Below are 27,195 nucleotides of genomic sequence, written 5' to 3'. Positions count from 1 at the left end.
CTTAAATTCCGGTTAGTGTGATATTATTATGGGTACGTCAGCTGGTCTTGTACCGGCGCATGCGTATTCCGACTTCTTTCTGTCCTTTTCTCTCAACTATCCTGTGGGCTTAGATTCTTCTTTTCTTTTTTTTTTGTAAGATATTTGTTCATTCATTCATTCATTCATTCGAGACACAGAGGGAGAGGCAGAGACACAGGCAGTGGGAGAAGCATGCTCCATGCAGGGAGCCAATGTGGGACTCAACCCCAGGACCCTAGGGTCATGCCCTGAGCCGAAGGCAGATGCTCAACCACTGAGCCACCCAGGTGTCCTGTGCTTAGATTCATGTTTTCCACGTAGAACATCTAGCTGTTTGTCAGACACCCTGACAATCATTATCTTATTAATCATTATCTATTAAACGCTGACATAACACCTGCACAAGAAAGTATCCAAATCACTCACCATTCTGGCTCAGTGGTCTTCAGAGTCATGACCTCCTGCAGCCCGTAGTCTCTTTCCTGGCCTCGGTCTCTTCCAGCAGGGCCTCCCTTCCTGAGCTCCTGCTGACAGCTAAGGCCCCCCAGGAGCACAGCCAGCCAGCCAGCGGTGAGCTGTCCTGTGGGAGAAAACACCAGGCGCCACCTCCTGGGGCACTCCGTGTCTCCCGCTGTGCTCTTTCTGTGTCCTGCAGGGCCACGTTCACAGCTCAGAGGTGTGTATTCATGCTGACCTCTACCCTCTGACTGGGTCCTGTGAGATCAGTGACTGAGTCCTGTGGGGATCTGTGTCCCATTTTTCCATTTAGTGGCTTCAGTTTCATGACTCCGTTTCCTCAAACATCTCACCCATTTCATCCCACCGACACCCTCCCCCATCAGACTGGTAGCCTCCAATTCACCAAGGATTCCTCTGACTTAGGAGTAGGAGTGGCTCAGGATAGGCTCCCAATCTCGATTAAAAGAGAATCATCATATTTTAGTTGGAATATTCCATTTATTTACATTCAGTGAATTTGTTCAGCATTTTGATTTACAGTGACCACTTCAGTCCATTTGTTCTATTCCTTCCACTTTTTCTATGTTCCCTTTGCTCTTCTTTCCTCTCCTTCTCCAGGATTAATAATTTTCTTTACTATCCCATTTTTCTGCTTTATTACTCGGTTATATGGACACCCCTGTATGTCCATTCTTGTTTGTTTGTTTGTTTTGTTTTGTATATATTTTTTGTATGTCCATTCTTTTGATGATGACACCAGACATCCCAACATGAATCCCTGACCTACTAAAGGAGGGTATGATTTGGAACTGTTAGCACAGCTCAGGCATTACAAAAAGTCTCTGAACAGGACTCATGTTTTCATTTGTGAAAATTTCACAATAATAATATCATGTTCACAGTGTAAATATACCGTGGACAAAGGGTAAGTCTCCTTTCCTGGGTCCCCTTTTGCAGATCACTCACTTCCACTGGGGCTCAGAACTCAGGAAGCTTGATTGTCTTGATTGTCATTCTGCTTCTTCCACGGCATTGTTTTATGTATAGTCTTGCTGTTGTGATTTAAATCAGGCTGTGCCTTCTAGTGGATTTTTGCACTCACATAAATCTAGTTATTTAATGACAGACTCCACATACCAGTACAGCAATAAAGTATAGAGTAAACACACATTTTTGGGATAAACAAATTGTTTTCTGAATTGCTTTGCCTCTGGGAGACATGGCCTCACATACCCGTTACATGCAAAGGAACAGGTATTACATGGGAAGGCCTCAACTCCTTCCCTGCATCCAGCCATTGTTGGCTCCTTAAAGATTTTCTTGCTTTGGTGAACATATTAAAAAAAATAATAACTTAAATTCAAATTAACAATTATTTAAGCTTTAGATATTGCATACTATTTATTTAGATTTATTGCAACAATCTTTTCTTGGAAGAAACCGTTGGGAAAGCCAAAATCAAGAGACAACATATCTTGTGCCGTTTCTGCAACTATTCTAATTTCAGATAATTAACTTCTGTATTATTAAATATCATTCTTCAAAGTAGCCAGTTTTATTCCTTTTGATCTTAGAAAATAGAGATGGTTGGGCAGGTGGCCCAAAACCTCATTTTGAAGAGAGAAAAAAAAAAATCTGAGTCCAAAGAGAAGCAGTGATTTGCCAATCATATGGAAATAGCTACTTTCATGGTTTGGAATGGACTTCTTTTCTCCTGTTCTGTTTCATAGTGAGCCCAAGTCAGAAATATTACACAGACTACATTGATCCCACTTCTTTCACAAACAAAAAAAGCTGATCTTTGGGATCCATGAAGATGAATTCATTTTGCTCGTATGCAAAAGATGGCATTCACACCCATGGCAAACTCTAAGTTTGCTATCAGGAACGTTTTGTTACAGAAAATGATATATCATTTTTATTTTCCTCCTGTTTCTCTGGCTGGACCTGCTTTTATTTCAAATTATGGCCACCATTGATTTCCTTTTTTTTTCAAGATAAGAAAATTATTTTATTAAATATAAAATTTTAGACTAACACGGCATTCAAATTTCCTTATACTGTATTATATCTCAACTGTAAAACATATCCAATCCCTGGTAGCCTAAAAGTTAATAGGATACTAGCCAGATTGAGAGCTGGTTGTCCCTATCTGTATTAAGACTTGTTATCTTGGGAATCCCTGGGTGGCTCAGTGGTTTAGCCCTGTCTTTGGCCCAGGGTGAGATCCTGGAGTCCCGGGATCGAGTCCCATGTCAGGCTCCGTGCATGGAGCCTGCTTCTCCCTCTGCCTGTGTCTCAGCCTCTCTCATTCTGTGTCTCTCATGAATAAATAAATAAAATCTTAAAAAAAAAAAAAAAAAAGACTGGTTTTCTAGATCTAAGCATTTATTAAATTTCCCAAGCTTTCATTCATTTGTAATGAAAATCCTTTGGGAATGCAGTAGACAAATCAATGCCCCTGGCTCAACTTAGCCATTTTTTGGGAAAGGATATGCTTTCTTTCTTCTTTCTTTCCATTTCTCCTTTTTTTCTCTGATCAGCACGATTTCTATACATTTCCTGAATTTCATGATGCTCAGATTGGCTATCCAGTAGAGAAGTCTCTGCAAAAATATATTTATTTAACAAAAACAGACTGTGTTAACAAGTAGCAGTGTGAGCTGTGTAGGCATGTAAAACAAAGAGAGAGAGAGAGAGAAATAAAAAGACAAGTTACAATTGCTCCCGAACTCTGACTTCTGGAATTTTAAAATAAAAAAAAAATTCATTATTTCCTCAAATAAAGTCTAATTAAGTATACTTGAAGTTTAAAAATGCTTATCTTGGTTTACCAAAATTTAACACAAGAATGGTACACATATAGATAAACACTACTTGGTAGGTTCAGGGAAAAAGAGAGCAAATCAAAAGAGAAAAAAGAAAGAAAAGCTTAATTTCTTCAGCTCATAGCAGTAGTTCAGACTCCTAGACTACTCATTTTCTCTTGGGTATCAGGGACTTCATGATTCTATTTCCTTTTAAATGAACATAGAATGCAAATTTTACTGGTAATATATAATTTTTTTTCTGAACGGGATTTATGAAATGCCAAATTTAATTGATTATAAGTGCATTAGGTGGTAAAGGAATCTTAACCCTTAAAAGCCTGCAATTATTATAGTATAAGTAGTGTCCTTCATAATTTCATAATACTTCATATATAATGATATAATGTATCATTATATAGAAACGACAGTTTATATAAGCCATACACCTAAATAAACATGTTTTATAACATTTTCTAAGAATAACTTTAAGTGATTTAATCTGATGTATATTTCATCTTTGGAGATTCATTGACTAAACCATATTTGGTGATTTTTTCAGGTTACTTGCTCATACTTGAAACTCATATTCCCAGGAATATCTGTTTACAAAATAAAACTGTAATTCTAATTAAAACCAAAACAAGTGTGTCACTCATCCCAGAGTAGTCTACTCTAGACGAAGAAGAAGAAGAAGAAGAAGAAGAAGAAGAAGAAGAAGAAGAAGAAGAAGAAAAAGAGACATAGTCATCCAGTCCAAAACTTGACAAATTGAAATAGAAAGTTCTGAATATGGGCTGTTACAAATGGGCTTTTAAGGTAATTGTAGAAGGAATAGAATGGTAACAATTCAGTAGTGATTCATATTCATGAAATATCTCATCGTATGTTTTCTCATTTGATTCAAACAACCGCAAAGGAGACATTTTTTCTGGCTATTATTATTACTTTATAATAGGTATGTTGAGATCTAAGGGAAAAAGGCTCAGGACCAACATTCTTATCATAACAGACCTAAGACTAGAATTTATTATTTCTTTTCAACTTTTTTCCCCCATAAAGCTCCTTTTGTTCTCTCCGATGACTTTATTCTCTTAGCCAGGGTCACGGTGAGACTTCGTAATATGGACGGGTCTTCAGAACCAGTAACAGAAACCATTAGCTTGAAATCTTTGAATGCTGCTTAAGACTAAATGCTCGTAATTCCAGGGGACTGAATAATCTTAGCATTAGATTCGCAAAACCCTTCAGAATTAAGTATCAGGGAATTACTGAAATGCAATGGCTCATAAATAGCCCAACTATTATGGTTACAAGAATGCCCCCAAACAATAGCAAGACCCTGAAAATCAGAGCCAGTCTTCCAGTTTCAAATCAGAACGTACATGCCAGTTGTTGTCGGAGAGAAAATCTATTCATGGGACCAGCATCGCCATGGAATAGCTTTTTGAAGAAGGAGGCTAAGGGTCTGGTTTTGATCATGTCATCCATGTTTTTTCCTTCATTATTAGTATTCTTCTTTGCTAAACTTCAATGTAAATCTAAACTTAATCCATATTCAACAAATTAGAAATGGCAACTCTTTCAAAGGCAGCGAAAAGTATCTCTTGAGATGACCTCTCTTCAGTTATTTCTAGACTAGAAAAGAAGCCCTGGGAGTACGCCTGGCTATGGAGTCTGGGACGGCATCGTTTTGACCAGGCAGACATGAAATCAGTATAGCTGTCTATTAATGATTAGTCTTCAGTAAGTGATATCAACACTTGGAAGGCAACAGAAATCTGATCAAGCAGAGAGACTGTCTGCTTATAAAGTAACTGAGTGGTTTATTGACCGAGAAGCATCTCATATACAAATATTTGTAAGGATCCGTCTAATTAAACTTGAAAACAGTCCTTAAATATGCAGCAAGTTCTGTTGAAACTTTCGAGGACTCTTTGACTGCTAGGAAGCCACTTCTTCAATTTTAACCGAACATAAATTATGTTCTTACTATGTGCCAGACACCGTGTTGGATGCTATAATCAAAACAAAGTGACAATCCAAAAATCTCCCCAATAAGAGCTAATTGATTAGTTGCAGAGACAGCCAAAGTAGCAACAAAAATAAAGCATATGCTGTTATTATGGTGACAGGAACCACATGCTATGAACACACATAGATGATGCATCTAAGTTAATTTGAATTTTACAAAAAGGTTTCCTGGAAGAGGTGACCCCCAAGTCACCTGTGATATCAACGGGCAAAAAGGAGCTATTTAAGCCAGCACACGGAATGCCAGACATAGGGGTGACACGTACCCTATACAGGTGCATCAGGTCAGACTGACTCACGGTGCATTCAGGGTTCTCAGTGGGCAAGATCTATTCAGCCTCTGTGCCCCTGCCTACCATATTATTATTATTTCTTACTATAGGTGGATTTTGCTTTTCAGCATTTTTCACAAGACAAGTTGATGTTATTGGACCTTGTAATGCCCAATTATTTGCTCTAAGGCTCAGATGGAAGCTAACTAGCTGTGTCTGGTTTTATTCCGTCTTCCAACATCAATACTCATGAAAAGTCCAAGGAGAGCAAAACTAAAAAGAGCACTAAAAGCCTCCCGTTAGGAATGGTGGAGAGTGTTTCTCACGTCCCTGAAGTCCACCGTAATGGGCACACACAGCTCTGATGCAGGAGGCATGTGGAAAAGGAAGTCACCTCTCTTCCATGCCTATTTCCCATGTGGAAACACTGGACTTTCATCAACTGGAAGTGTGCCAGCGAGCTCTCCGTTTCGTGGGGCTTTTTTTCTAGGGCCGGTTGTGTCTTGCATTACCCACCCTTACATTATACTGTATTCAGCAATGTCTACTTTGGTGCCAAGTCACTGATTAGAACTGTGAGCTCAACTGGTGTTGATTCACACACTGGCCCCCGCACCTGGGAGCGGGGGGTGCAAGGACAGCAGGGAGACACAGAAGGAGGCGGCAGCTGGTCCAGATTGGTTGGTGGCAAGGATGATAAGCCAGGGAACTCACACAGGAGGTTGTCTGGGCGGCCGCAAGACGTCTGGGTGGCCGCAAGACAAGTAGATCTCCGCACCCACCATCAGAATCTCAAAAGTTTGTATAAGGGCTGTAACTGGGCTCAGTCATGCTTTCAGTCCATATGGCCACGGCAACACTTTACTTTCTCAAGACTGTGGCCTTGCAACAGCTCCCACTGCAGCCTCAACAGCTCCCACTGTGGCAATGGTGGGCGATGCACATATTCCAAGAATGGGGAGGGGGTGAGGAGCCCCTCATGGGGTCACCTGGAAGTCACATCCTCTTGGTGACCTTGTCCGTGAACTGGGGAGTCTGGCCATTCTGTTTTTACAGATGGAGAAACAATAATAGGGGCTTCTAACTGCAGACCCGTGAGAACAGGACCCTTTGGTTTAGGACAGTGATGTCTTGAGGCCTGTTTGGAACCAAGGAAGAAGTACAGATGGTTTCAGCACAGGAAAGTATAGTTCGTCCTCCTCTTAGAAATATGGCCAGACCATTGGAAAAAAAGGATGTCTTTTTTTTTTTTTTTAAAAAAAAAGGATGTCTTTATCCCACTGATCTTAGAGGAAAGGTGCCAGACTTACTAATGGCTAGGGATGTCTTTGGCACATGGAGGGAGGACAAGTCTATCAGAAATTATTCTCAAGCACTGAGAACCAAGCTGAATCAACATACACTGTTTATGAAGAAAAAGATAAGAAAACCAAAGGTGCAAAGGCAGAATGAAAATTGATACTAGAAGTAGTGATGCTAGAATGTCAATGGTGCTGGAAATTGAAAGTCTTGTGGTGATGTAGGCAGATTTACTGTCAAGATAATAAAGCTAAAACTCTACCATCCCTCAATTGCAAGGCCGGCTCCTGTGAGTGGGGAAGTCATTGGGAATTAAAACCGCAGTGGTAATCAAAGAAATGCAAATTAAGAAAACTGAGAGTTCATCTCTTATTAATCAGATTTGCAAGGAAGAATGTGTGACATCCTGAGAGTTAGCACAAATGACCAGGGAAAAGGGGCTCTTAACAGTCACTGGCAGTAACGTGCCTCGGTAAAACCACTTCAGAGAGCGGTTCTGCAACGATATTAAAATTGGCCGCTATAGTGAATCTACTTCAACGCTTCTAGAAAATTCTAGCCCTGTCAATAACATTTTTATATGGGCCTAATAGAATCGTGTAAAAACGGCACTTCAGTGTTTGTTTCTAATAGGAATGATTGGAAATCAGATTCTTACCCTTCAGCGGAGAAATAGAAGAAATGGTGATATTTTTATATCAACATGTTAAGTTAGAATTAGCGGACTGAATCTATCCATCTCTCTATACAGGGATAGATTTCACATACGAAAAGAAAAAAAAGAGATTTCACATACGGAATAGTGAGGGAAAAGGCAAGGTCGCAGAAAGGTGCTGTGGCGGGATGCCATTCTCCCAAGGCGTGTGTCTACAAACATGCGCCCCAAGTGTCTGTCGCAGCGGCCAACACATGCAGTCCAAGCACAGAGGCGTGTTGGTGATGCTGCGTCCTGAGGTCAGCGTGCGGGTTGTCCCCGGGGAGGGACACAGAGGGCTGGGCTTTATCTGGAAGAGGTTTGTGTCACTCTCCCCAATTAGGCCAGATACGTAGGGACTAGAGTAGGGTATGCACATCCATGTACTCATCGGTACGGGCTGTACACACATGAGCGACTTTCCATTTCAAGGTTTCCTAATGAATTTAGAGACATTGGACTCCAGGTGTGCGTGATACTTTCACGTATGACCTTTCCGTGACTTCGGTAGATGGCATTGCAGGGCCGCTCATTGGAATGTGAAGTACCTGTGGAAATGAGATCGGCTTCTTAGAGCTACTTTGGGACAGATTTTGACTGATCTAGAAATACTTTTCTGCCTTCCTTTTCCAAGCTCATCATTGGTGAGCAAGCTCTGTGATGTCATCCAGTACACGAGACTTCCTTCAGACGGAGATCGGCCAATGTGGGAAGGCCTACAAGCAGGCTCGAGGGCTGGCTTGCCAGCCTCACCCAGTTCCAGCTCCATGGGCCTGGTTCCCTTCACCCCAAGAGAGCATGAGTTCCTGTCTTGAGTCTGTGTGGAACCTGACTTGCTTCAATATTCTCCCAATTGTGACACAAATTTTGGAACACGGTAGGGCTAGCCATTCACTATGGGCCTCTGATTCACTGCCATGGTCAGAGGACAAGCTTTCCCAGGGAGCGTGATGGATAGATTCCCAGAGAAACACGGTCTTTGATAGAGAAGCCCACTTGCTCGATGGCTTTTTCATGATCTCCCTGCCCTGGCCAGTTTGACTTAGGTACGTGCCCTTGATATCAACTTAGAGATTTCTGTCACTGAAGACTTTTCTTTAGGATTCACGCCTAGAAGAATGCTTCACCATCTAGCATGAACCATCCGCTTGCGACGGATTTGGGCTGGAACACTTCCCATTCTGCGGATCTTACAGGTCAGACGAATAAAACTAAAACAGTGCACAGTTTGAAATTATTCCCTACATATGGCCTGTTCTCCTGTTTCTAATACCAAGTGACAAAGTGGCCTGAAATAATTTACACACATCTTTTTCATTCTAAACACTGCCTATCATAATGATGTGGTTTGAAGTGGTGTTGGGGTCCGGAGCCAATGGCCCATAAAGAATCTTTGAGACATTTTTGGTGCAAAAAAAAAAAAAAAAAGATAATTTTATTGAAGCACTGGGATGGGATCCTTGGGCAGAAAGAGCTGCATTGTAAGTGTGAAGGGTGACTGATTAAATACTTGGGAATTGGGGGAGGTCAGGACAAAGGGAGGTTTTCAAAAGGACTTTCATATGCTAAGGAGGACTCCCTGGATCCTGGAGGCCTGGCCATTGTCAAGCTAAGGTTGTATTTCCCTCTAGCGAGGCATCCAAAGGGTTGGGAGCTTCCAGGAGGAACATCAGACGCTTCCCGTGTCAAGTATTTGTCAAGGGGGCTGTAGGTTACAAGAAATTTAGTTTTATTTACATTCGCTCTGCCTTTGTTTCCCAATATCTCTACTGAGGGGGGAGGGTGATGGTAGGGCTCCAGGAAATTGAGTCCATGGGTATCTGGAAGTTAGATTATTGGTAAGTGTTAAAATGTTAAGTTTTTTTAGTAACTAGACGGAAATGAGACCGCCAAGGCAAGCGAGGGTCCAAGAACAGATTTTATTGCAGGCACCCTCGGGCGAGGTTCCACGACTCACGGGGGAAAGAGAGTGAGTCGAGGAAGTCACCCCAAGACAAGGTGGTCGGGGGTTTACATAACGTTGTAAGGCAGAACGGTTTCCTATTGGTTGGCTCATATGCAAAGGAAGGATTGCAATCCAACCAGTCAGAGTGACCCTCACTATGCAAAGGAAGGATTGCAATTCGACCAGTCAAAGGTGACTTCCTCCTCTGGGGTTTGAAGGGCATTGGGTTCGGTTGAGGAAGTCCAAAGGAGAGGTGTAAGGGTCTGCTCAAGCTGTCATCCCAAGTGGAGGTGGTGACAGGAACTTCAGCCATTTTGGCGTATCCGCCATCTTGAGGAGTTTCCCTTCCCGCCTGGCCCCAACATTCCGACCTTTTGTTTTATATAATGGTGTCGGGGGCGTCGACTCTGCTCTGGCTACTTCCTGCTGACGGTGGGGCGTCGTTGTAGGGGTAGTCGGATGTGGGCAGGCGAGAGTATGGGTGAAGTAAAAGTTGGTTGACAGATACCCGGGTGAGTTCTTGCAGGCGTTCCTGTAAACATCGAAACAAGCAAGGGGCGACAGAGATGAGAAGAAGGATTAGGCATAGGGGTCCCGCCAAAGGGAGTAGCCATGTTACCCAAGTGTGGGGGTCTAGGCCCCAGAAAGACGAGCCCTGGCGCCTGGTCTGGATTCGGTCTCTGAGTTCTTTAACTTTGGAAGTAACTATACCTGATTGATTAACAAAATAGCAACATTCCTCATTTAAGTACAGACAGGTTCCACCTTTTTCGGCGGTCAAAAGGTCGAGAGCCCGTCGATTTTGCAGGGTAACAGCTGCCAAACTAGTGACCCGAGTCTGTAGGGCCGTGAGGGAGTCAGCGATCCGTTCCATGTCATCGTTCAGAGCTTGGGAAAGTTTATAATAAAAGTCTATGGAAGTTCCCATTCCCGCCACTCCTGTAGCGACCCCAGTAGTTATTCCTGCTCCTATCAGAAAGGGGAGAAAGGCAGCCCTTTTTCTCCGGTATTGGAGAAATAATGTGGACTGGAGCTGGGAATCGGAGTAAATGTTGGTTGAGGGAGACAGGAGGATGAACGTGCAGTCTAGGGAATCATTAGCAGTTAAACAACAGTAAGTGCCCTGGGGGCATGAGAGAAATATTCCCGAGGGGGCGCAGTATGGAAGAGAGGAATTAGTAATGTTGGCAGCTGCAGGAGTGAGAGAGTTAGAGGAATTAATGATCGGTATATTCCCCCCAATAGGTCCAATATGGACTGTCTGATTGGTGATCGTGGAGTTGGGGAGCGTCCAATTAGTTGGGAGAGGGATTCCTACGATATTAGAGAGTGTAGAGAAGGGAAAACAGATCCAGCAGTTGCTGTCCCCGGTTTTGGAGAAATTTCGCCATAAGTTATAGCTGGAATTTAGGAGGGCTGTCGTTAGCTGCTCGGTGGTGGGAACTTTCTTGATGTCATCAAGGGAAATACTCTTATAGGTCAACTGGTTTGAGGTCTGGAGTTGGTGGATGACCCTCTGTCGGGTCTGCTCCTGGCCAGCCTGGTCTTGGACTCCCCCCCCATCAGAGAGGCCCACATGGCTTAGATAAGTCCAGCATACTTTACCAGTCTTGGGGTACCGGCTGCAAGGGGATCGGCTGGTTTGAGAAAGTTCAGACATCCAAAAGGTTCCTTCGGCATGTCTTGAAGTACAGGTGATGGGTGTCTTCCCTGAGTAACAAGTTCTGGGCATGTGGGTATAAGATGAAAAGTAGCGCGAGGTACCGCTGCCTTTCATGCAATCACATTCTACCGCTTGGATCGGGAGGCTCAGGAGAAGTATGAGAAGGAGCCCTAGCCAGGCGGAGTTTGGTGGGTCCCACCATCTGGGAGGTCCATTCGATACCTGTGGGTGCCCGTTTAAGGTTGTTGATGTGCACCCATGCCGTATGTCCCAGCAATTTTGCCGCGGTTGGGGTGGTGAGGATGACCGTGTGAGGTCCGGTCCATCGGGTCTGCAGGGAGCCTGGCTGCAGATTTCTGAGAAGGACCTGGTCCCCTGGGGATAAGTCTCGTGGAGAGGCTTCCTCGGAGGCATTGTCGGTCGGGGCCGGAATGACAGCATCAGCATGGGCTCTCAAGAGGGCCCGGAGGAGGGTAAGGTAAGGCAGATAGGATAAAAGAGGTGGAGGAATGGCCGGGAGGTTGTGGTTGATAAGGAAGGGCCGACCATACAGTAACTCAAAGGGACTCAAACCTGATGGTCCTCGGGGGGACGCCTGGAGTCTGGTGAGAGCTATAGGTAACAGTGTGGGCCACGACAGGCGAGTCTCCAGGGTAAGTTTAGTGAGTTGAGCCTTAAGTAGCCCGTTGGCCCTTTCCACCTTACCCGAAGACTGAGGGTGGTAGGGGATGTGCAGCTTCCAGGTAATGTTGAGGCTCTCGGCCACCTGTTGGGTCACACTGGAGATAAATGCCGGCCCGTTGTCTGACTGTAGGGTCCGGGGTAACCCAAACCTCGGGATGATGTGCTCAATGAGGATTGTGGCCACCACATCTGCAGTCTCTCTGGCTGTGGGGTATGCCTCAATCCATCCTGTAAAAGTATCAACCAAAGTCAGTAGATAACGAAAGGCTTTATGGCGGGGCATGTGAGTGAAGTCCAGCTGCCAGTCTTCACCGGGCTGATGGCCTCGGAGCTGATGGTTAGGCCCCGGCCTGCGGATTCCTCCCTGTGCATTTACGGCCGAGCAGGTTTTACAAGCCCTATGGACAGCCTCAATCACCTTAGGTAGGGATGGATAGTAAAACAGGGGCTGGAGAAACTGGTTCAGTGCCCTTGGGCCAATATGGAGAGATTGGTGGATATCAGTAATTAGGGTATGGGCCAGGTTTTCTGGGAGGGCAATCTTCCCTCCGATGTAAATCCATCCTTTACTTTCTGCCTTTCCTCCCAGGGCCTGGAGGGCTTGAGTTTCCTTTATAGAGTAGAAAGGTCGATGAGGGGTATTAAGGAAGAGGATGGGAGATATTGGGTTACTTAAGGCCGTTTCCCTGGCCACTGAGTCGGCCTTATTATTTCCTATGGAGACCATGTCTTTAGAAGTCTGATGGCCCCTACAGTGAACGATTGCAACCTCAGTGGGCAGACTAAGGGCCTCAAGCAATTTGGCAATGAGAGGTCCATTTACTATAGGCGTCCCCTTGGTGGTTAAAAATCCCCGCTCCTGCCAGAGGACGGAATGAGTATGAACGATGAGATAGGCATAATTTGAGTCGGTGTAGATGGTGACTCGTTGTCCCTTAGATAGATGTAGAGCCCTGGTGAGAGCTATAAGTTCAGCCCTTTGGGAAGTAGTCCCAATTGGGAGGGGGACTGTCTCCACTACCGTCTCTGGGGTGACTACAGGATAGGCGTGTCTCCGACCATCCGCAGCCAGGAAGGAGCTGCCATCTACAAAGAGTATACGGTCAGGGTTGGATAATGGCTGATCAGAGAGTCCAGGGTGGGGAGGGGTGAGATCCTCTATGAGCTGCGGGCAGGAGTGAGTGGGTTCAGAGGTAGGCGAAGGTGTAGGCAACAGAGTTGCAGGATTTAAGCGGGGAGAGGTAGAGAGGGAGATTTGAGGGTTTTCGATGAATAGCAGATGGAAGAGTTGGAGATGAGAGGGGGTTAGGTGGGCCAGGGATCGGTGGCTAAGAAGATCCCCAAGTCGATGGGGGGGAGTAAACCACGAGGGGTTGTCCCAAAGTCAATTTGAGAGCCTCCTTAGTTAAGGAGGCAGCAGCTGCGAGCGCCCTAAGGCAGGGCTGCCATCCGCGGGCGGTGCTGTCTAGCTGCTTAGATAGATAGGCTATAATCCGGTAAGTAGGTCCAACCGGTTGGGCCAAAAGGCCAGTAGCTGAACCCGACCGCTCCTCAGTGTAAAGGTGGAATGGTTTTGAAGGGTCAGGCAAAGTTAGTATCGGCCCAGCGGTGAGACAGTCTCTTAACTTGGAAAACAGGCGGCGGACCGAAGAGGGATCAGTGAGAGGACCCTGGGGAGTGTCCTTTGCCGCTTGGTATAAGGGGCGGGCCAAAATAGAAAAGTTTGGAATCCAGTGTCTAAAGAAGCCAGCCAACCCGAGGAAGGAAAGTATTTCATCTGCCGTCTGAGGGGGTTGGAGCTCTCGTAGGAGGCGGATACGGTCTCCGGTAAGAGATTTAGAGGTGGGGGTCAGGTGGATTCCCAGATAAGTGACCGAAGGGGTGCAGAGTTGTGCCTTAGAGGGTGTGACCCGATACCCTTTGCTCCCTAGGAAGTTAAGTAGGGAGGTGGTGTCATCCTGGGAGATGGTGAGGGCAGGGCTGCAGAGGAGGAGGTCGTCTACATATTGTAGTAAGGTACTAGCCTTAAGGAGGCATTGTTGTAAATCCGCAGCCAAGGCCTGACCAAAAATATGGGGGCTGTCCCGGAACCCCTGGGGTAGGACAGTCCAGGTTAATTGTCCAGAGGTATGTGTGTCTGGGTCTTCCCAGGTGAAGGCGAAAAGAAAGTAGGAATCGGGGTGTAGGGGAATAGTAAAAAAGGCATCCTTCAGGTCCAACACCGTAAAGTGAGTGGTGCTTGGAGGGATATGGGATAGCAGGGTATAAGGGTTAGGAACCACTGGATGGAGAGGGACTATTGCCTCATTAATGAGTCGGAGGTCCTGAACCAATCGATAAGCTCCGGAGGGTTTACGGACCGGCAGGATGGGGGAGTTACAGGGAGAGCTTATGGGAATCAGAAGTCCCTGACGCTTTAGTCGTTCTATGATCGGTTTGAGGCCGAGGCGATGGAGGAGGGAGATAGGGAACTGGGGTCTAGAGGGGAACTTGGAACCGTCCTTCAGTTTTATTTTGACAGGAGGGTGGTGGGAGGCCACTACAGGTTCCGAGGTATCCCATACTTGGGGGTTCACGAAGGGTAATTGATCCGGGGTAGGAGTAGATGGAGTGGAGAGATATAGGATGAGACGAGCTGAGGGTGAGGAGGGAGGAGAGGGGGACAAATGAATAGTTGCCCCTAGCTTTTGGAGGATATCCCTACCCAGCAGGGGCACTGGGCATGAGGGAATCACCAGGAATGAGTGAGAGAAGGGGAACCCATCCAGGCTACAAGTAAGGGGAGGTGTGGCCCTAGGAGTGGAGGAGTTCCCGTCGATCCCCATAACAGCGACTGGTGAGGGTTGAGTAGGTCCCGCGTAGGAAGGCAGAACAGAATAGGTAGCCCCCGTATCCAGCAGAAAGGAGCTGGACTTACCCGCTACCTGGAGCATGGCCCTGGGCTCGGCCTGGGTGAGAGGGGCGGCCGAGGCTGGGCTCCGTCAGTCGTCCTCCAACCCGAGCAGTTGGAAGGCTGGACTCACCGTCTCGGGTCTTCCCCCGCGTTGAGGCGCCGAGGATTCCCTGAGGCTAGGGCAGTCGGATTTCCAGTGGCCCATCAAATGGCAGAGAGGGCATGGTCGGGTTGGTGCCCTCGGGGTGGGGCACTGCCGGGCCCAATGGCCTTCAGTCCCGCATTTGAAGCAGGCCCCCGGAGGGGTGCGGGTGGGTCCCCCTCTCTGCTGGCTCCTGGAGCCGCGGCCGCAGGGCTGCTACCAAGGCCTGGGTTTGTAGCTGAACCTTCTGCTGGAGTCTGGCCTGTCGCTTCAGCTCTGCGGCTTCCTCACGGGAGTTAAAGACCTTAAATGCCATTCTCACTAGGTCAGAAATGGGGGTCTGAGGGCCTTCCTCGACTTTCTTTAATTTTTTGCGGATATCTGGGGCTGACTGAGAGATAAAATGTGTGGCTAGAACCGTGGCCCCCGCGGGACAGGCCGGGTCCAAGCGAGTGTACTGAATTAATGCCTCGGTCAGCCGGTTAAGGAATATAGCCGGGTTTTCGTCAGGGGCCTGTATGATTTCTCTGATCTTGTCATAATTTACGGCCTTATTAGAGGCCGCCCGCATGCCAGCGATGAGACATCAGACCATGTGGTCGCGGCGCCGGCGGCCATCTTGACCGTCTTGGTAATCCCGGCCTGGCTCTACGGCGGGGACCGCCTGAGCACCGACCGCCATTGTGGCGTCGGTAAGGTGGACCTGATCAGCGTGTCCCCGGGCAGCAGCCTGGATACGTTCCCTCTCCTCAGTGGTGAGGGTGGTGGTCTGGATGACATGTAAGTCATGCCAGGTTAGGTCATAGGCCTGCGCCAAGTATTGGAATTCCTTGATGTAGTTGTCGGGATTGGCCGAAAAGGAACCTAAGCGTTTTTCTATTTGGGATAGGTCTTGTAGAGAAAAGGGCGCATGGACTCGGACAACCCCTTCAGCCCCTGCAACCTCCCTCAAGGGGCAGACCAGGTCCGGGGAAGAGTTTTTGGATCTGGTACGGGCAGAGATAGGAGGAGAAGGGAGGGGGCTGGAAGGTGGTTGAGGTTCTGGGGCTGGGAGGAGAGGAACGGTTGGAGAGGGTATGCTCGAGGCTGGGCCTGGGTCTGGAGTTTCGGAGATTGAGGAAGGAGTCGGGGACACAGGTTGTTGGGGAGCGGGTTGGTAGGGAGGAGGAGACAGGTGTGGGGCCCTTACAGGGGGCCTGGAGAGATCTTCAGGAGGCTCCATGAGGGGGGATGGAGGGGCCAAGTTGGAGTCTCTAGAGGTGGAGTGGGGAAGAGTCGGCGGGGGAGAGCGGGCTAGGAGTACCTGAAAGGTTGAGCAGCTAGAGCAGAGTTCTGGTCTGGAGCGCAGGGTCCAGAAAGCCTGGACATAGGGCACCTCAGACCATTTGCCTTGGCGTCTACAGAGATTATCAAGGTCCGTAAGTATCTGATAATCAAAAGTGCCTTCAGGTGGCCATTGCGCTTGGTTATTCAGCCGATATTGAGGCCAAGCGACGGTACAGTAATGGATAAGGCGTCGCCTTCGTAAGTCCTGGTCTAACTCCAGAGTTCGGAGATTAGCCAGTAGGCATCCTAAAGGCGTTTTGGAATCGAATTTGGACTGGGAGGTTCCCATGGCTCCTTCCCGTATCAGCTCAAGACTTGGAGGAGGGCGTCCCCTCGACTGTGAATTGAGCTGCTGCTTACAGAAGTGGTCACCGTGGAGTAAGGACGTCTCCTTTACTCCCCGGAACCGCGGAGCCACCAGGTGGCGGAGGAGGGTTTGCCCTGACGCGGCCGCGATTAGGACAGGGCGCCCCGGGAGAGGGTCGGAAACCAGGGAACACTCACCGCAAGGAGTCCGGTGACCCCAGCAGAGAAAGAGAGCGGAGTTCCAGTCCGACGGAAGAGGAGAGAGCCTCCGTGCTGTTGCAGGGGCTCGATCTCCTCCCGGGTTTCGGCACCAAATGTTAAGTTTTTTTAGTAACTAGATGGAAATGAGACCGCCAAGGCAAGCGAGGGTCCAAGAACAGATTTTATTGCAGGCACCCTCGGGCGAGGTTCCACGACTCACGGGGGAAAGAGAGTGAGTCGAGGAAGTCGCCCCAAGACAAGGTGGTAGGGGGTTTACATAACGTTGTAAGGCAGAACGGTTTCCTATTGGTTGGCTCATATGCAAAGGAAGGATTGCAATCCAACCAGTCAGAGTGACCCTCACTATGCAAAGGAAGGATTGCAATTCGACCAAAGGTGACTTCCTCCTCTGGGGTTTGAAGGGCATTGGGTTCGGTTGAGGAAGTCCAAAGGAGAGGTGTAAGGGTCTGCTCAAGCTGTCATCCCAAGTGGAGGTGGTGACAGGAACTTCAGCCATTTTGGCGTATCCGCCATCTTGAGGAGTTTCCCTTCCCGCCTGGCCCCAACAGTAAGTAAGCTGTCTGCTTGTAAATCAGGAAGATGTTTGTAAGCTGATGGAGACTCTGGTCCCTCAGGACTGTGATCTCTTCTTAGTTAACCATTTTTTTTTCCGCTTCCCTTTGTTTTAGGGTAGCCAGGACTGTCTGAGGAATGTCACCCGTACCCCCAACCCCCACGATGGGGCAAGTGGGCGAGGGTTGCAAGGGGTCAGCTTGTGCTTTGCCCTCCCTGTGCCTTCTGCTCCCTCATCAGTAATACCTAGTCCATAAGGTTGACAGACCATCTCTGGAAAGTTTGGTGGAAGTTAGCAACCCTGCCTCCCTCCTTTCCTCGAGGAAATGGAGAGAGGAGACAAGCGGCCGGGGTGACCTCAGGCATTCCAGGGAGAAGATCCCAAGGAGAACCAATTCCCAGAGGCCAGTGAGGGAAGCTTTGATGAAGGAAGTGAATCCTCAACTCTGCAAAGTGTTATTGATAAGAGCTGGGAGGAGGCGGGGAGGGGAGATCGGACCCTGAGGTTCCTAGACGTGTAGGTCAACCGAGGCTTTGGGAAGGCTCCTGTTTTCCGACTGGGGCACCAGCCTGATCCGAATGGTTCCCGAAGAATCAGAGGGAGCTCCTGGGAAAGGGGGTCTGGGGAGCAGGGCCACGCCGCCGCGACAAAGAGGCCGAGGCCTGGAGAGCAGCTTTAACATCATTCTCCTCTTTGCTTTTCTTTTTCTTTCTCTGTTTGCTAAAAAGTATTTTAAACAACAACAACAAAAAATTGCGATTCTAGATTTTTTTTTGAGGGGAAGATAGATATAACGCAGAAGCATTCAAGCTTCAGAAATGTGATCAGTGCAAGATTGAAAGTGAGGCTCAAAGACAGTAGCACATGCATGTAACCTAGCCATAATATAAATTTGCGATTATTCAGTATTCAACTCCAGGGAAATACCTAATATCAGAGGTTTAAATGTGCTTGAACTATCCGAAATACAATGATACACAAGTGCACATAAGCTATTTCCTTCTTCTTTCCAATGTAAGCATTCTGATTTAAAATAAAATTGAAAGAAATCACACGAAATATAAGATTGCTTTTCACGGTCTTTAGAAAATGGCCCATTTTTAAAGCTTTTCTCCGCTAATGCGCATTAATTAAATCTCTCTGGGAGCCTAGAGGAGAGCCAGAGCGGGAACTGGTGGGTAAATGGATCTCGCTGCAGATATACAGACAGATCTGGATGCATTTTCTTGAATATGTACAAGGCCCAGAAAGCAAGGGCCTCTGACCTCAAACCAGAGTAAAACGGTGACGCACGGCCTCGCTCCAGGGCTGGAGACAGCCCGGCTCCCCGGGGACATACGTTTGTGGTGCAGGGAGCAGGGGCGGGGAGAGCAGGACGGGGCTCCTCCGACTTGTGGGGTCGGTGCTCAGGCCGTGCTCGTTAAATTGAACCGTGACTCAGGAATGAAAACTAGTGATACGGGGCCTCCGGGGGGCTCAGCAGCTGAGCATCTGTCTTCGGCCCAGGGCATGACCCCGGGGTCTAGAGATCGAGTCCGCATCGGGCTCCTGCATGTAGCCTGCTTCTCCCTCTGCCTGGGTCTCTCTCCCTCTCTCCCTCCCTCCCTCTCTGTGTGTCTCTCATGAATAAATAAAATCTTTAAAAAAAAAAAGTGATCCCGTCCACAGTTGGCACAACCACAGCAGGAAAAAGAAAAACTGGAGCCGGAACCAAGGACGTCAGGGCGAGGGGAGGTTTGCAGCATCAGATGAGAGACCAGTTTCCACCAAGACCCACGCGTCCGTCCACCCTCGTCCTACAAACGGATGTGGGGCTGAGCTCGTGCTATTCTTGGGGAAAAGCATGTTTTCAAACCATCGCAGGGGGCGGGCGTAAACTTGCTCTGGGCGCCGCATCTCCGAGGTGCACGCACCGCCCTTCCCTCGGCTGCTCGGGTCCCTCAGGGCGGGGGCGCATCTACCTTGAAGCCGAGTTTAGCTACACAAGAACAGGCTTCGGGCCGCCTGGGAGGCTCAGTGGGCTGAGTGTCTCCCTTAGGCTCAGGTTGTGATCTCGGGGTCCTGGGATCGAGTCCCTCGTCGGGCTCCCTGCTCGGCGGGGAGTCTGCTTCTCCCTCGCTGCCTGTGCTCGCTCACTCTCTCTCAAATAAATAAGTAAAATATTTTAAAAGAGAGAACACACTTCTGCTGGCATAGACTGAGTCCTACCATTCTTCTCAGCCTCCCCGAGTCCCTCAAACCAGAGCCTGGACGATCCTCCATCACTATGATGCCAGCCTCGTGCCTCCTGAAGACAGGGGTCTCACAGGAGGCGGAAATGGCGGAATCCACCCCAATTGCTCCAGCAGGTCCTCTGCCCACAGGGTGTGGCTGGCTTCTGGAACACGGGTTCCAAGGCAGAGGAGCACGGGAAAGGGGGGTACCTGCTGAGCAGGGGGGAATGGGGGGCGAGTCCATGTGGACAGCAGCCTCCGCCCATCCAGGGGCCTCTGGAGATGCGGTGACAGCTGAGTCTGGAGCTCCCGAGCTGGGGGACAGGCGGGCCTGGAGCTCCTGAGCTGGGGGACAGGTGAGCCTGGAGCTCCCGAGCTGGGGACAGGTGAATCTGGAGCTCCTGAGCTGGGGATAGACAAGCCTGGGGGGGAGCCGGCAATGTTCCTTCTCATACCCCCCCACCCAAGGCAGAGCTTAACCTGTCCTCAGGCAGTGGGTTCCATGCCCGAAAACTGGGGTGCACTTGGGAAACTGTGCGGACTATGCCTTTCCTCGCAGGGATGCAACCACCCCACAGAGATGGCATGGTTGGTTGCGTGGCCCCAGGGCCACTGCATGATGACAACCCTCACACCTCTTGGAGGGTCCAGGGGCCCTGCCGCCCTTCCAGCCTCACTGGTCCTTGTTTATTTACGTGATTTGGCTCCCGACAGTGCCATCAGCCACTCCCGCTGCTCCCCATTGCTGCTGTGAGCCTGGCCTGGGGCCCCTTCCTTGGGGTCCCCGCGCCCCCCACCCCGGGCCTGCGGGGTGTTCTTTCCCAGTGGATGCTCCTGGCCAGGCCCGTCCGCCCGCCCTGTGTCCCCTCTCCACAGCAACAGTGCTAGGGGCCGGGCCTTCGGCTTCCTCCAGCCCGCACCCTCCCACGCCCTGGGGGTGCTCTGGGTCCTTGGGTGGGGGGTAAGCCCTCCGCGGGGGCGGAGCTGTCCCCTCATACAAACCCTCACTTGCCCCTCGGAGCTCTGTGCTTGGGCCTCTTCTGGGGGCTACGGGTGTCGTGAGGCAAGTGTCTGCAGGGGAACCTTGGTGGGGCCCCGGGAGGCAGCTGTGGAGACGGATCTAGTGTCCCTTTGGATCTAGTATCTGCAGGGGGGCCTCGGCGGGGCCCTGGGAGTCTGCTGCCGAGTTGGGGGCATCAGGCCCCTCCACACAGGCTGTCCTGGGGTCCGGGCCAGGGCCGGGGCCAGGGCCTTGGTCCCCAGGGGAGGGATCCCGGAGTGAGTGTGCAGCCTCCCTGAGGGGGCTGGGTCTCGCCTCTCTTCCCCTCCCAGCACCCCCCCCTCCCCGCATCACTCCCATCTGCAGGTAATAAAAAGCCCATCATCCCCGAATGAGTCTGGGCAGCGCTTCCCCAAGTCCACCCCAGTGCATGGTCGCTGCCACTAATTAACCACCTCACTGCTCTCCGCTGATTTCCTAGGGGTGCTCGCCTCCCTTAATCTCCTCTCTTTATTAAATGATTCAAGAGCCCTTAATTGCCATCCGTCTTCATTATGGCGCTAAAATCCCGTCCTCAAAATGGCTTCGCGGCCTCTCTCTACACCCGCGCGGCCCCAGAACCATCCCCGTCTTTCCCCGTCGCCTTTGAAAGAGGCCGGACGTCTTGTCTTAGAGACAAGCAGACAAGCAGGACTTGGCTGAAATCATGGGTATTTATTTTCCTAACAAGGGGGCACAGGGGCACCTGGGCGGCTCAGTGGTTAAGCATCTGCCTTCGGCCCAGGCCGTGACCCCGGGGTCCCGGGATCGAGTCCCGCGTCGGGCTCCCGGCATGGAGCCTGCTTCTCCCTCTGCCTGTGTCTCTGCCTCTCTCTCTCTCTCTCTCTGTGTGTCTCACAAATAAATAAATAATAAAATCTTTTGTTAAAAAAGTGGGGGCATGGAGCCAGGGGGTTGACTGTGCAGGTGGGCCCCCCTGCAGCCCATTCGGAGGTGCTCCTGCCCCCCAGGGCGCTTGTGGGGTGCCTGTCCCCAGGGCCCTGAGCACCTGCTGGCGTCATACTCAGGCACCCACGGAGCCCCTCCGGACACAAGACGCTCCCGGCGACGCAATGTCACTGGGCACGTGTGACGCTGATGCCTCCCTTCCCTCTGGTCAAAGGCCAGGGTTATGAGAAGCCTCGCGAGGACCGAGGACAGGGTTCAGAAGCAAGCCTCCCAGTCACCGTGGGAACCCCTTGTGACACATCCCACCGTGCGGGGGGCGGGGGGGCATGTGGGAAGAGAGGACGTTTACACCACGAAGGCCCCGGCTACCCTCTGGCCCCAGGATCATTAAGCGTCTCCCCTCTGCAGAAATAAATCCCTGGGTTGTGTTCCTTCCCCCTGTTTTTCTTGCTGAAAATACCACGCGTCTGGGTATATGCTCGACGAGCTCTCCCCGGGTCCCCGGCGCAAGCTCCTGACAGGTGTTTGATGGGGGCGTTCTCTCCGGTGAAAGGGCCTGTGTCAAGCCACCTTCTCCTGGGGGGCTATTAGTCTCCGATCCCAGGGACGTGGGGTCGGGGTGGGGGGAGAGGAGACGCCGGCGAGCACCGACACTAGAGCCATTTATCAGCTGCTGCTGTGTGTGGAATAAAGGATCCTCTTTCCAGATAGTCTATTATCTGCGGCCTGCTGGCTTCACGCTGTCATATGTTTTTTTCAGTAGTCAATAAATTGCTGAAGGCCACATTTGGAGAGTAAGTACTGTTGTACATCTAACTTTATATATTGTTCTTTTATTTACAGCTGCATTTGTTCATTTTCTAGAAGAATCTAGCATAGACCAGGACGTACTTTTTTTTTTTTTTACCTACAAGATCATTTCATTGATGAGACTTTACCAAATTTATTTTTATAACAGATAAACCGACAGCGCACATATATTTTGAAAATCTCGCCCCTGCCTCGAAGTAGTTCACCGAGTACGCACGCATTTTCATTTGGCAAAGGGTCTCTTACTTATTGCCTCTGCTTAGTCTCATCTCTGTTTTAATCCGTGCATTTCTTCCGTCGGCGTGTGCGCCATATGGGACCCTATAAACCGTGCATTAATTGGTGTTAAAAGCACTGCTTTCTTTTAACACCAAACCTTTGCCTGGATAACTGGGAATTAGTTCCTAAGCTCTTTTTTATAAAATCAGGTCAGGAAAATAGGGTTGGGAATCATTCAAAAGTGTTTATAGGTGAGGAATTTTCAACAACCTTTGTTCGGCCCAGCCAGGCATTCACCCACTAATTTATTAGGGACGAGATCAATAGCCTGAACTAGATTGCTGTGCTTAACTTGAATCGAATTTATGCCATGTTTACAGCTGTTTTCTCTGATAGCATCCTTGGAGGGGATGAGCTGTTAATCTAATGTGTTTTTGCCACCATTTTGCATGTGCTGATTGCTTCAATGACTTCCCGGAGATTCTTTATATTAAGCCCAAACTCATAGCCAGAAATCAATCACAACAGTGCTTTATTTCTCTCCAAGGAATATAGAAAATTTATCAGAAACAAAATAGTGCCTCCGAACCGTGGTTTGCCATGGGCAATGAATGTCCACCAGGCTGAAGCCAGAGGCTTCGGGCAGGGCTGTGGACAAGGCCTTAGTGCTCAGAGCCGTGGATGCCACCTTAGTGCTCAGGGCCACAGACACCCTTAGTGCTCAGGGTACTGCAGACGCTACCTTAGTGCTCAGGGTGCTGTGGATGCCGCCTTAGTGCTCAGGGCCACGGACATGGCCTTAGTGCTCAGGGCCGTGGACACCGCCTTAGGGCTCAGGGTGCCACAGACATGGCCTTAGTGCTCAGGGTGCCTTGGATGCCACCTTAGTGCTCAAGGCCGCGGATGCCACCTTAGTGTTCAGGGCAGGGACATGGCCTTAGTGCTCAGGGCTGTGGATGCCACCTTAATGCTCAGGGCCACGGACACCTTTGGTGCTCAGGGCTGCGGGATGGATTGCCACCAACGTAGTTACCCACAACCACATGCGTTGGTGTCCCCTGGTTTCCCTGGGTCAGGCGTCCTGACACGGCCTAACTGGTCCTCCGCGAGACCCTCACCAAGGTGTCAGTCAGGACGAGCTTCTCATCTTCGCTCACCTGGAGACGGCCCCTTCCAAGTGTACTCAGACGCGTCCTTGGCACTCTGGGCTCAGGGCGGCTTGCTTCCTCAAGGCCGCAGGGGTGAGGCCGCGAGCAGCATGGGGAGGCCCACGCGGAAGAGCGTCGTCATGGCAGGGACATCCCATCACCTTTGTCATACCCTGTGGGCTGAGGGCAAGCTGCGTGTTGCTCCGGGCCCAGGGAGGCGAGATTCCATGGGCTCGTGGACACCAGGAGGTGGGGAGGCAGGTGCCACATGGAAGTCGGCCTGCCACAGCCCGCCCTGCGCCGAGGTCGTCCACGGCCCTCCTAGGAGGTGTACTGGCCCTCCTTGGACGTCGATCCCATCATTGCAGCCATGAGGAATGGCTCAGCGTGAAAACCAGTGCGAAAACCAGGTCTCCACCCTGACGTGGCTGCCAGGTGTCACCTGTACAGCTCCTGAGGCATCATCTTCCCTCTGGTGCGGGTGACCCTGGGGACAGCTTATCTTCCCATCCCGCCATCCTGCAATGGGGGAACAGGCATGAGGGCAGCCATACACGTGTCAGTTCAAAATAGGGGCCAAATGGGAAGTGCCCGGAGTCCCCTGCCCGAAGCGGCGCCAGAACCCAGCCATGCCCATGTTGGGTGCTTCCAGTAGATCTCAGGAAGGGGTCTCGCGGCTCCCTGCTCCCAGCCAGGCGTCTACACCTACATCTGCCTCCTGTTCATACTCCCCTGGCACTGTGACCGCGAGAACCAAACTATCAACAGATAAAGATTTTTAATAAGAAAGAGAATAAAATCAGAATAAACTGCTTGCAGGATTCAACTTCTGAGGTCACTGATTAGCATCGATGTTGAAGAAGTCATGCTCTGCAATCCTGACAAATAATCCGAGACAAATCATAAATACCCCAGTCTTTCTAGAAATTTTCTATACATTGAAATAGTCCTCCGACTATCACTTTCTCTGCAAATTTAGACAATTTCAAATCATCTTCCCCAGCACGTTAGGAGCCAAACACTGATAAACAGTAAAATGGATGCTCAGCTGGCTCCTTTAATAAAATATCTTTAGGTTTGCAACTTTGAAAAAAGGTATGCCTTTATTTATAAAATGATGTGGAGAAGAAAGGAATTATTAATTTTTTTATCCCAAAGCATCTGGGAAACTGTTTTAGAAGAGGAGGGATCATCTTTTTTCCTAATAACAGAGCTGGAGGACAGACATGTCCTCAAAAGGAAAGTGGATGCTGTTATCAAAAGAAGGTGAACACGGACCAATGCAGTGTGGACCTGGCAAGGTCTCAGGGCCACCAGGCTCCTGGATCTTGAAAAGACACGTGGGAAGGTTGCCTTGACACAGAGACTGCGGAGCAGGGCTTTCCCCAGCGGAGCCAGATCCCCACTAATAGGCAAGAGGGAGAGGGAGAGGGAGAAGCCAGCGTAACGACCAAGTTCCCAGAGCATTTTTATGGGGGTTTCGGGGAGCTGGGTCAGGACTGCATTCACCTTCTTTAAAAAACCCTGTTATTCTTAACGCTTAGACTTTCTGTATAGATTTAAGCAGCAACTTGTCAAGTGTCACACAGATGATGACACAGACGCACACAAACTGGACTGAGCAGAATTAGGATTAGAATTGTATGAAGTCTACACGTTAGAAGTCTAGAGTTTGGGAAAAATGACAAGTTTAGGAAATTATAATCTTGTACCCAGCAGGTAGTATACACCTACTTAGATTTAGGCTTCAGTGTTGTTTAGCAAAATGTCATGATTTGCAACGTACAGTCTGCCACAGGGTTCAAATTTATTCCGGAAAATGTTATATTTTTGTAGAGCCGGCTGTTGCAAGTAGGAGCTTTATTAAAGTCACCCGGTTTAATTGTTACTGCTATCGCAAACAGGTTTAAGAAACTGGTTTCTAATGTTCAAGCAACATGAGTTCAACAAAAATGAGTGTTTTTATTGCATCTGAGAGTTTGAAAGACCTTCCTACAGTGGCCACAATTTCCGCATTAATACAACCGTCATCTACGTGGTGACAGCTTTCCTGTAAAATAGAACATGTCTTTCCACATTGTCAAAGGTCACCGCTCACCCTTTTAACTTATTTTACTCTTGCCTGTCCCGGTAACCTTTCCGTCAGGCTGCGGTGAAATCGTTCACAACACAGAGGGGAAAATAAGCTCCCGAACCCAGGAGCGACTCTGTGAGATACCTTGCGGCTTTTAAAGAATTATTTACTTAAAGCATTTCCATAAAATCCATTTACTGCCATTTAAGAGATGAGGTGAGTACAAAACCTAAGAATAAGTTATCCCCTCTTGCCAAGAAGAAGGTGTTTTGTCTTGGCTTTGTGTTGCTTTCAGAGATGCTCTGCGGCCGTGAGGCTCGTTGTATTTCAGCGGCCTTGTGCCATTAATCTACTGGCATCTTCTCACACCCTCCCATCAGCTCCAGAGATGAAGTGTTCCCAGGGTGGCAGGGAATTTAAGAAGTCCAAGTTTCGGAGCGAGCCTTTCGGGCCGGGCCAGCAATGCAGGTTGGGGCACACGAGGGAGGCGGAGGCAGGGGAGGCCGCGCCGGTCAGCACCCAGTCAATAGTCTTTACGACCCAGCAGAGGAATGAAAATCCACACTCTTATTCCTCCCAGCACTGCTACCTGGCAAATGCTGAAAGTTTTTAATATTATTTATGTTTTTTGGAAAGGCATAAAACAGTAGTAGGAAGCTGGGGGGGGGGTGGTCGATAGGTTCCTTGCTTGAGTAATACCGATTGACATTTGGTTATTATTTTCAATGTATAAGATACTTTCATCTTTGAGGTTTTATATGTGTGTTTTATAGAAATTTCATTTAATAGATATTAAAAAATGGTAGGCCAAGAATCATGGAACTGATCCGAGGTCAGGTGACCCAGCTGGCAAGTGACAAAACCCGGAAGGATGCAGTCATCTTCCAGTTTCCTTACTTTTTGACACTAAATGTGATTTCTCAGATTTAATAGCAGCTTGGATTTCCGCTGCGATCCTCTGCATAAGTGATGTGGAAACTGAATGTGCGTCCGTTTGGAAAGCACATGCTCGCCACTTTGTACAAACAGTTGCGTCCCCTCCCAAGATGGAGTAAAGCACATGCTGTAAGGTCTGACGTCCGCTTCAGTCTTCCTTCCTGGTGGTATCATGCAAATCTTTTACGTAAAGACCACTTCCAGCGTGCAGTCATTTATGCATTTGAAATGCCATTGTAGCACAGAGAAGATGGGGTTTGCCAAAGATACTGATACGATCTAGAGGATTAATCCGATGTCCAAGGCAGTTTCTGTTGCATTTTCAGATTGCCGGAGGCCCACGCTGCCTTTCCAAAGCCTGTTTCTCTCCCGTGTGTATAGTAGCGGAGATCAGGAACAGGGTGCCAGGTAATTTAGAGAGTTAGCAAACCGTGAATTTTCAGCTCGAGCTACTCTAGGCAGTTGGCTCTATCCTCATGAAGCTTGAACCCATCCTACTAAAACAAACGTTTTAGGTTGTCAAATCC

General features: G+C 49.0%; 1 protein-coding gene and 2 long non-coding RNA genes across 3 annotated transcripts; all 3 read right to left on the bottom strand.

Annotated features, from left to right (window-relative positions):
- Positions 1–453: 453 nt before the first annotated feature.
- Positions 454–8,423, bottom strand: LOC144313928 (uncharacterized). The gene is made up of 3 exons (XR_013379578.1): positions 8,135–8,423; positions 4,673–6,731; positions 454–3,086 (listed from the first exon to the last, which is right to left on the bottom strand). It is a non-coding gene; the product is annotated as an uncharacterized LOC144313928 (long non-coding RNA).
- A 1,155-nt stretch (positions 8,424–9,578) lies between these two features.
- Positions 9,579–16,858, bottom strand: LOC144313923 (natural cytotoxicity triggering receptor 3 ligand 1-like). The gene is made up of 2 exons (XM_077897344.1): positions 16,217–16,858; positions 9,579–10,063 (listed from the first exon to the last, which is right to left on the bottom strand). The coding sequence occupies exons 1-2, from the start codon at positions 16,526–16,528 to the stop codon at positions 9,911–9,913; spliced, it is 465 nt and encodes a 154-aa protein (XP_077753470.1). The 5' UTR covers positions 16,529–16,858; the 3' UTR covers positions 9,579–9,910.
- A 4,374-nt stretch (positions 16,859–21,232) lies between these two features.
- LOC144313926 (uncharacterized) lies at positions 21,233–21,838 on the bottom strand. The gene is made up of 2 exons (XR_013379574.1): positions 21,582–21,838; positions 21,233–21,416 (listed from the first exon to the last, which is right to left on the bottom strand). It is a non-coding gene; the product is annotated as an uncharacterized LOC144313926 (long non-coding RNA).
- Positions 21,839–27,195: the final 5,357 nt, after the last annotated feature.

Source organism: Canis aureus, chromosome 5, assembly GCF_053574225.1.
Source record: "Canis aureus isolate CA01 chromosome 5, VMU_Caureus_v.1.0, whole genome shotgun sequence".
NCBI classification, from domain to species: domain Eukaryota; kingdom Metazoa; phylum Chordata; class Mammalia; order Carnivora; family Canidae; genus Canis; species Canis aureus.
The sequence above is the reverse complement of the archived record's forward strand: the minus strand, read 5'-3'. Positions and strand labels throughout refer to the sequence as shown.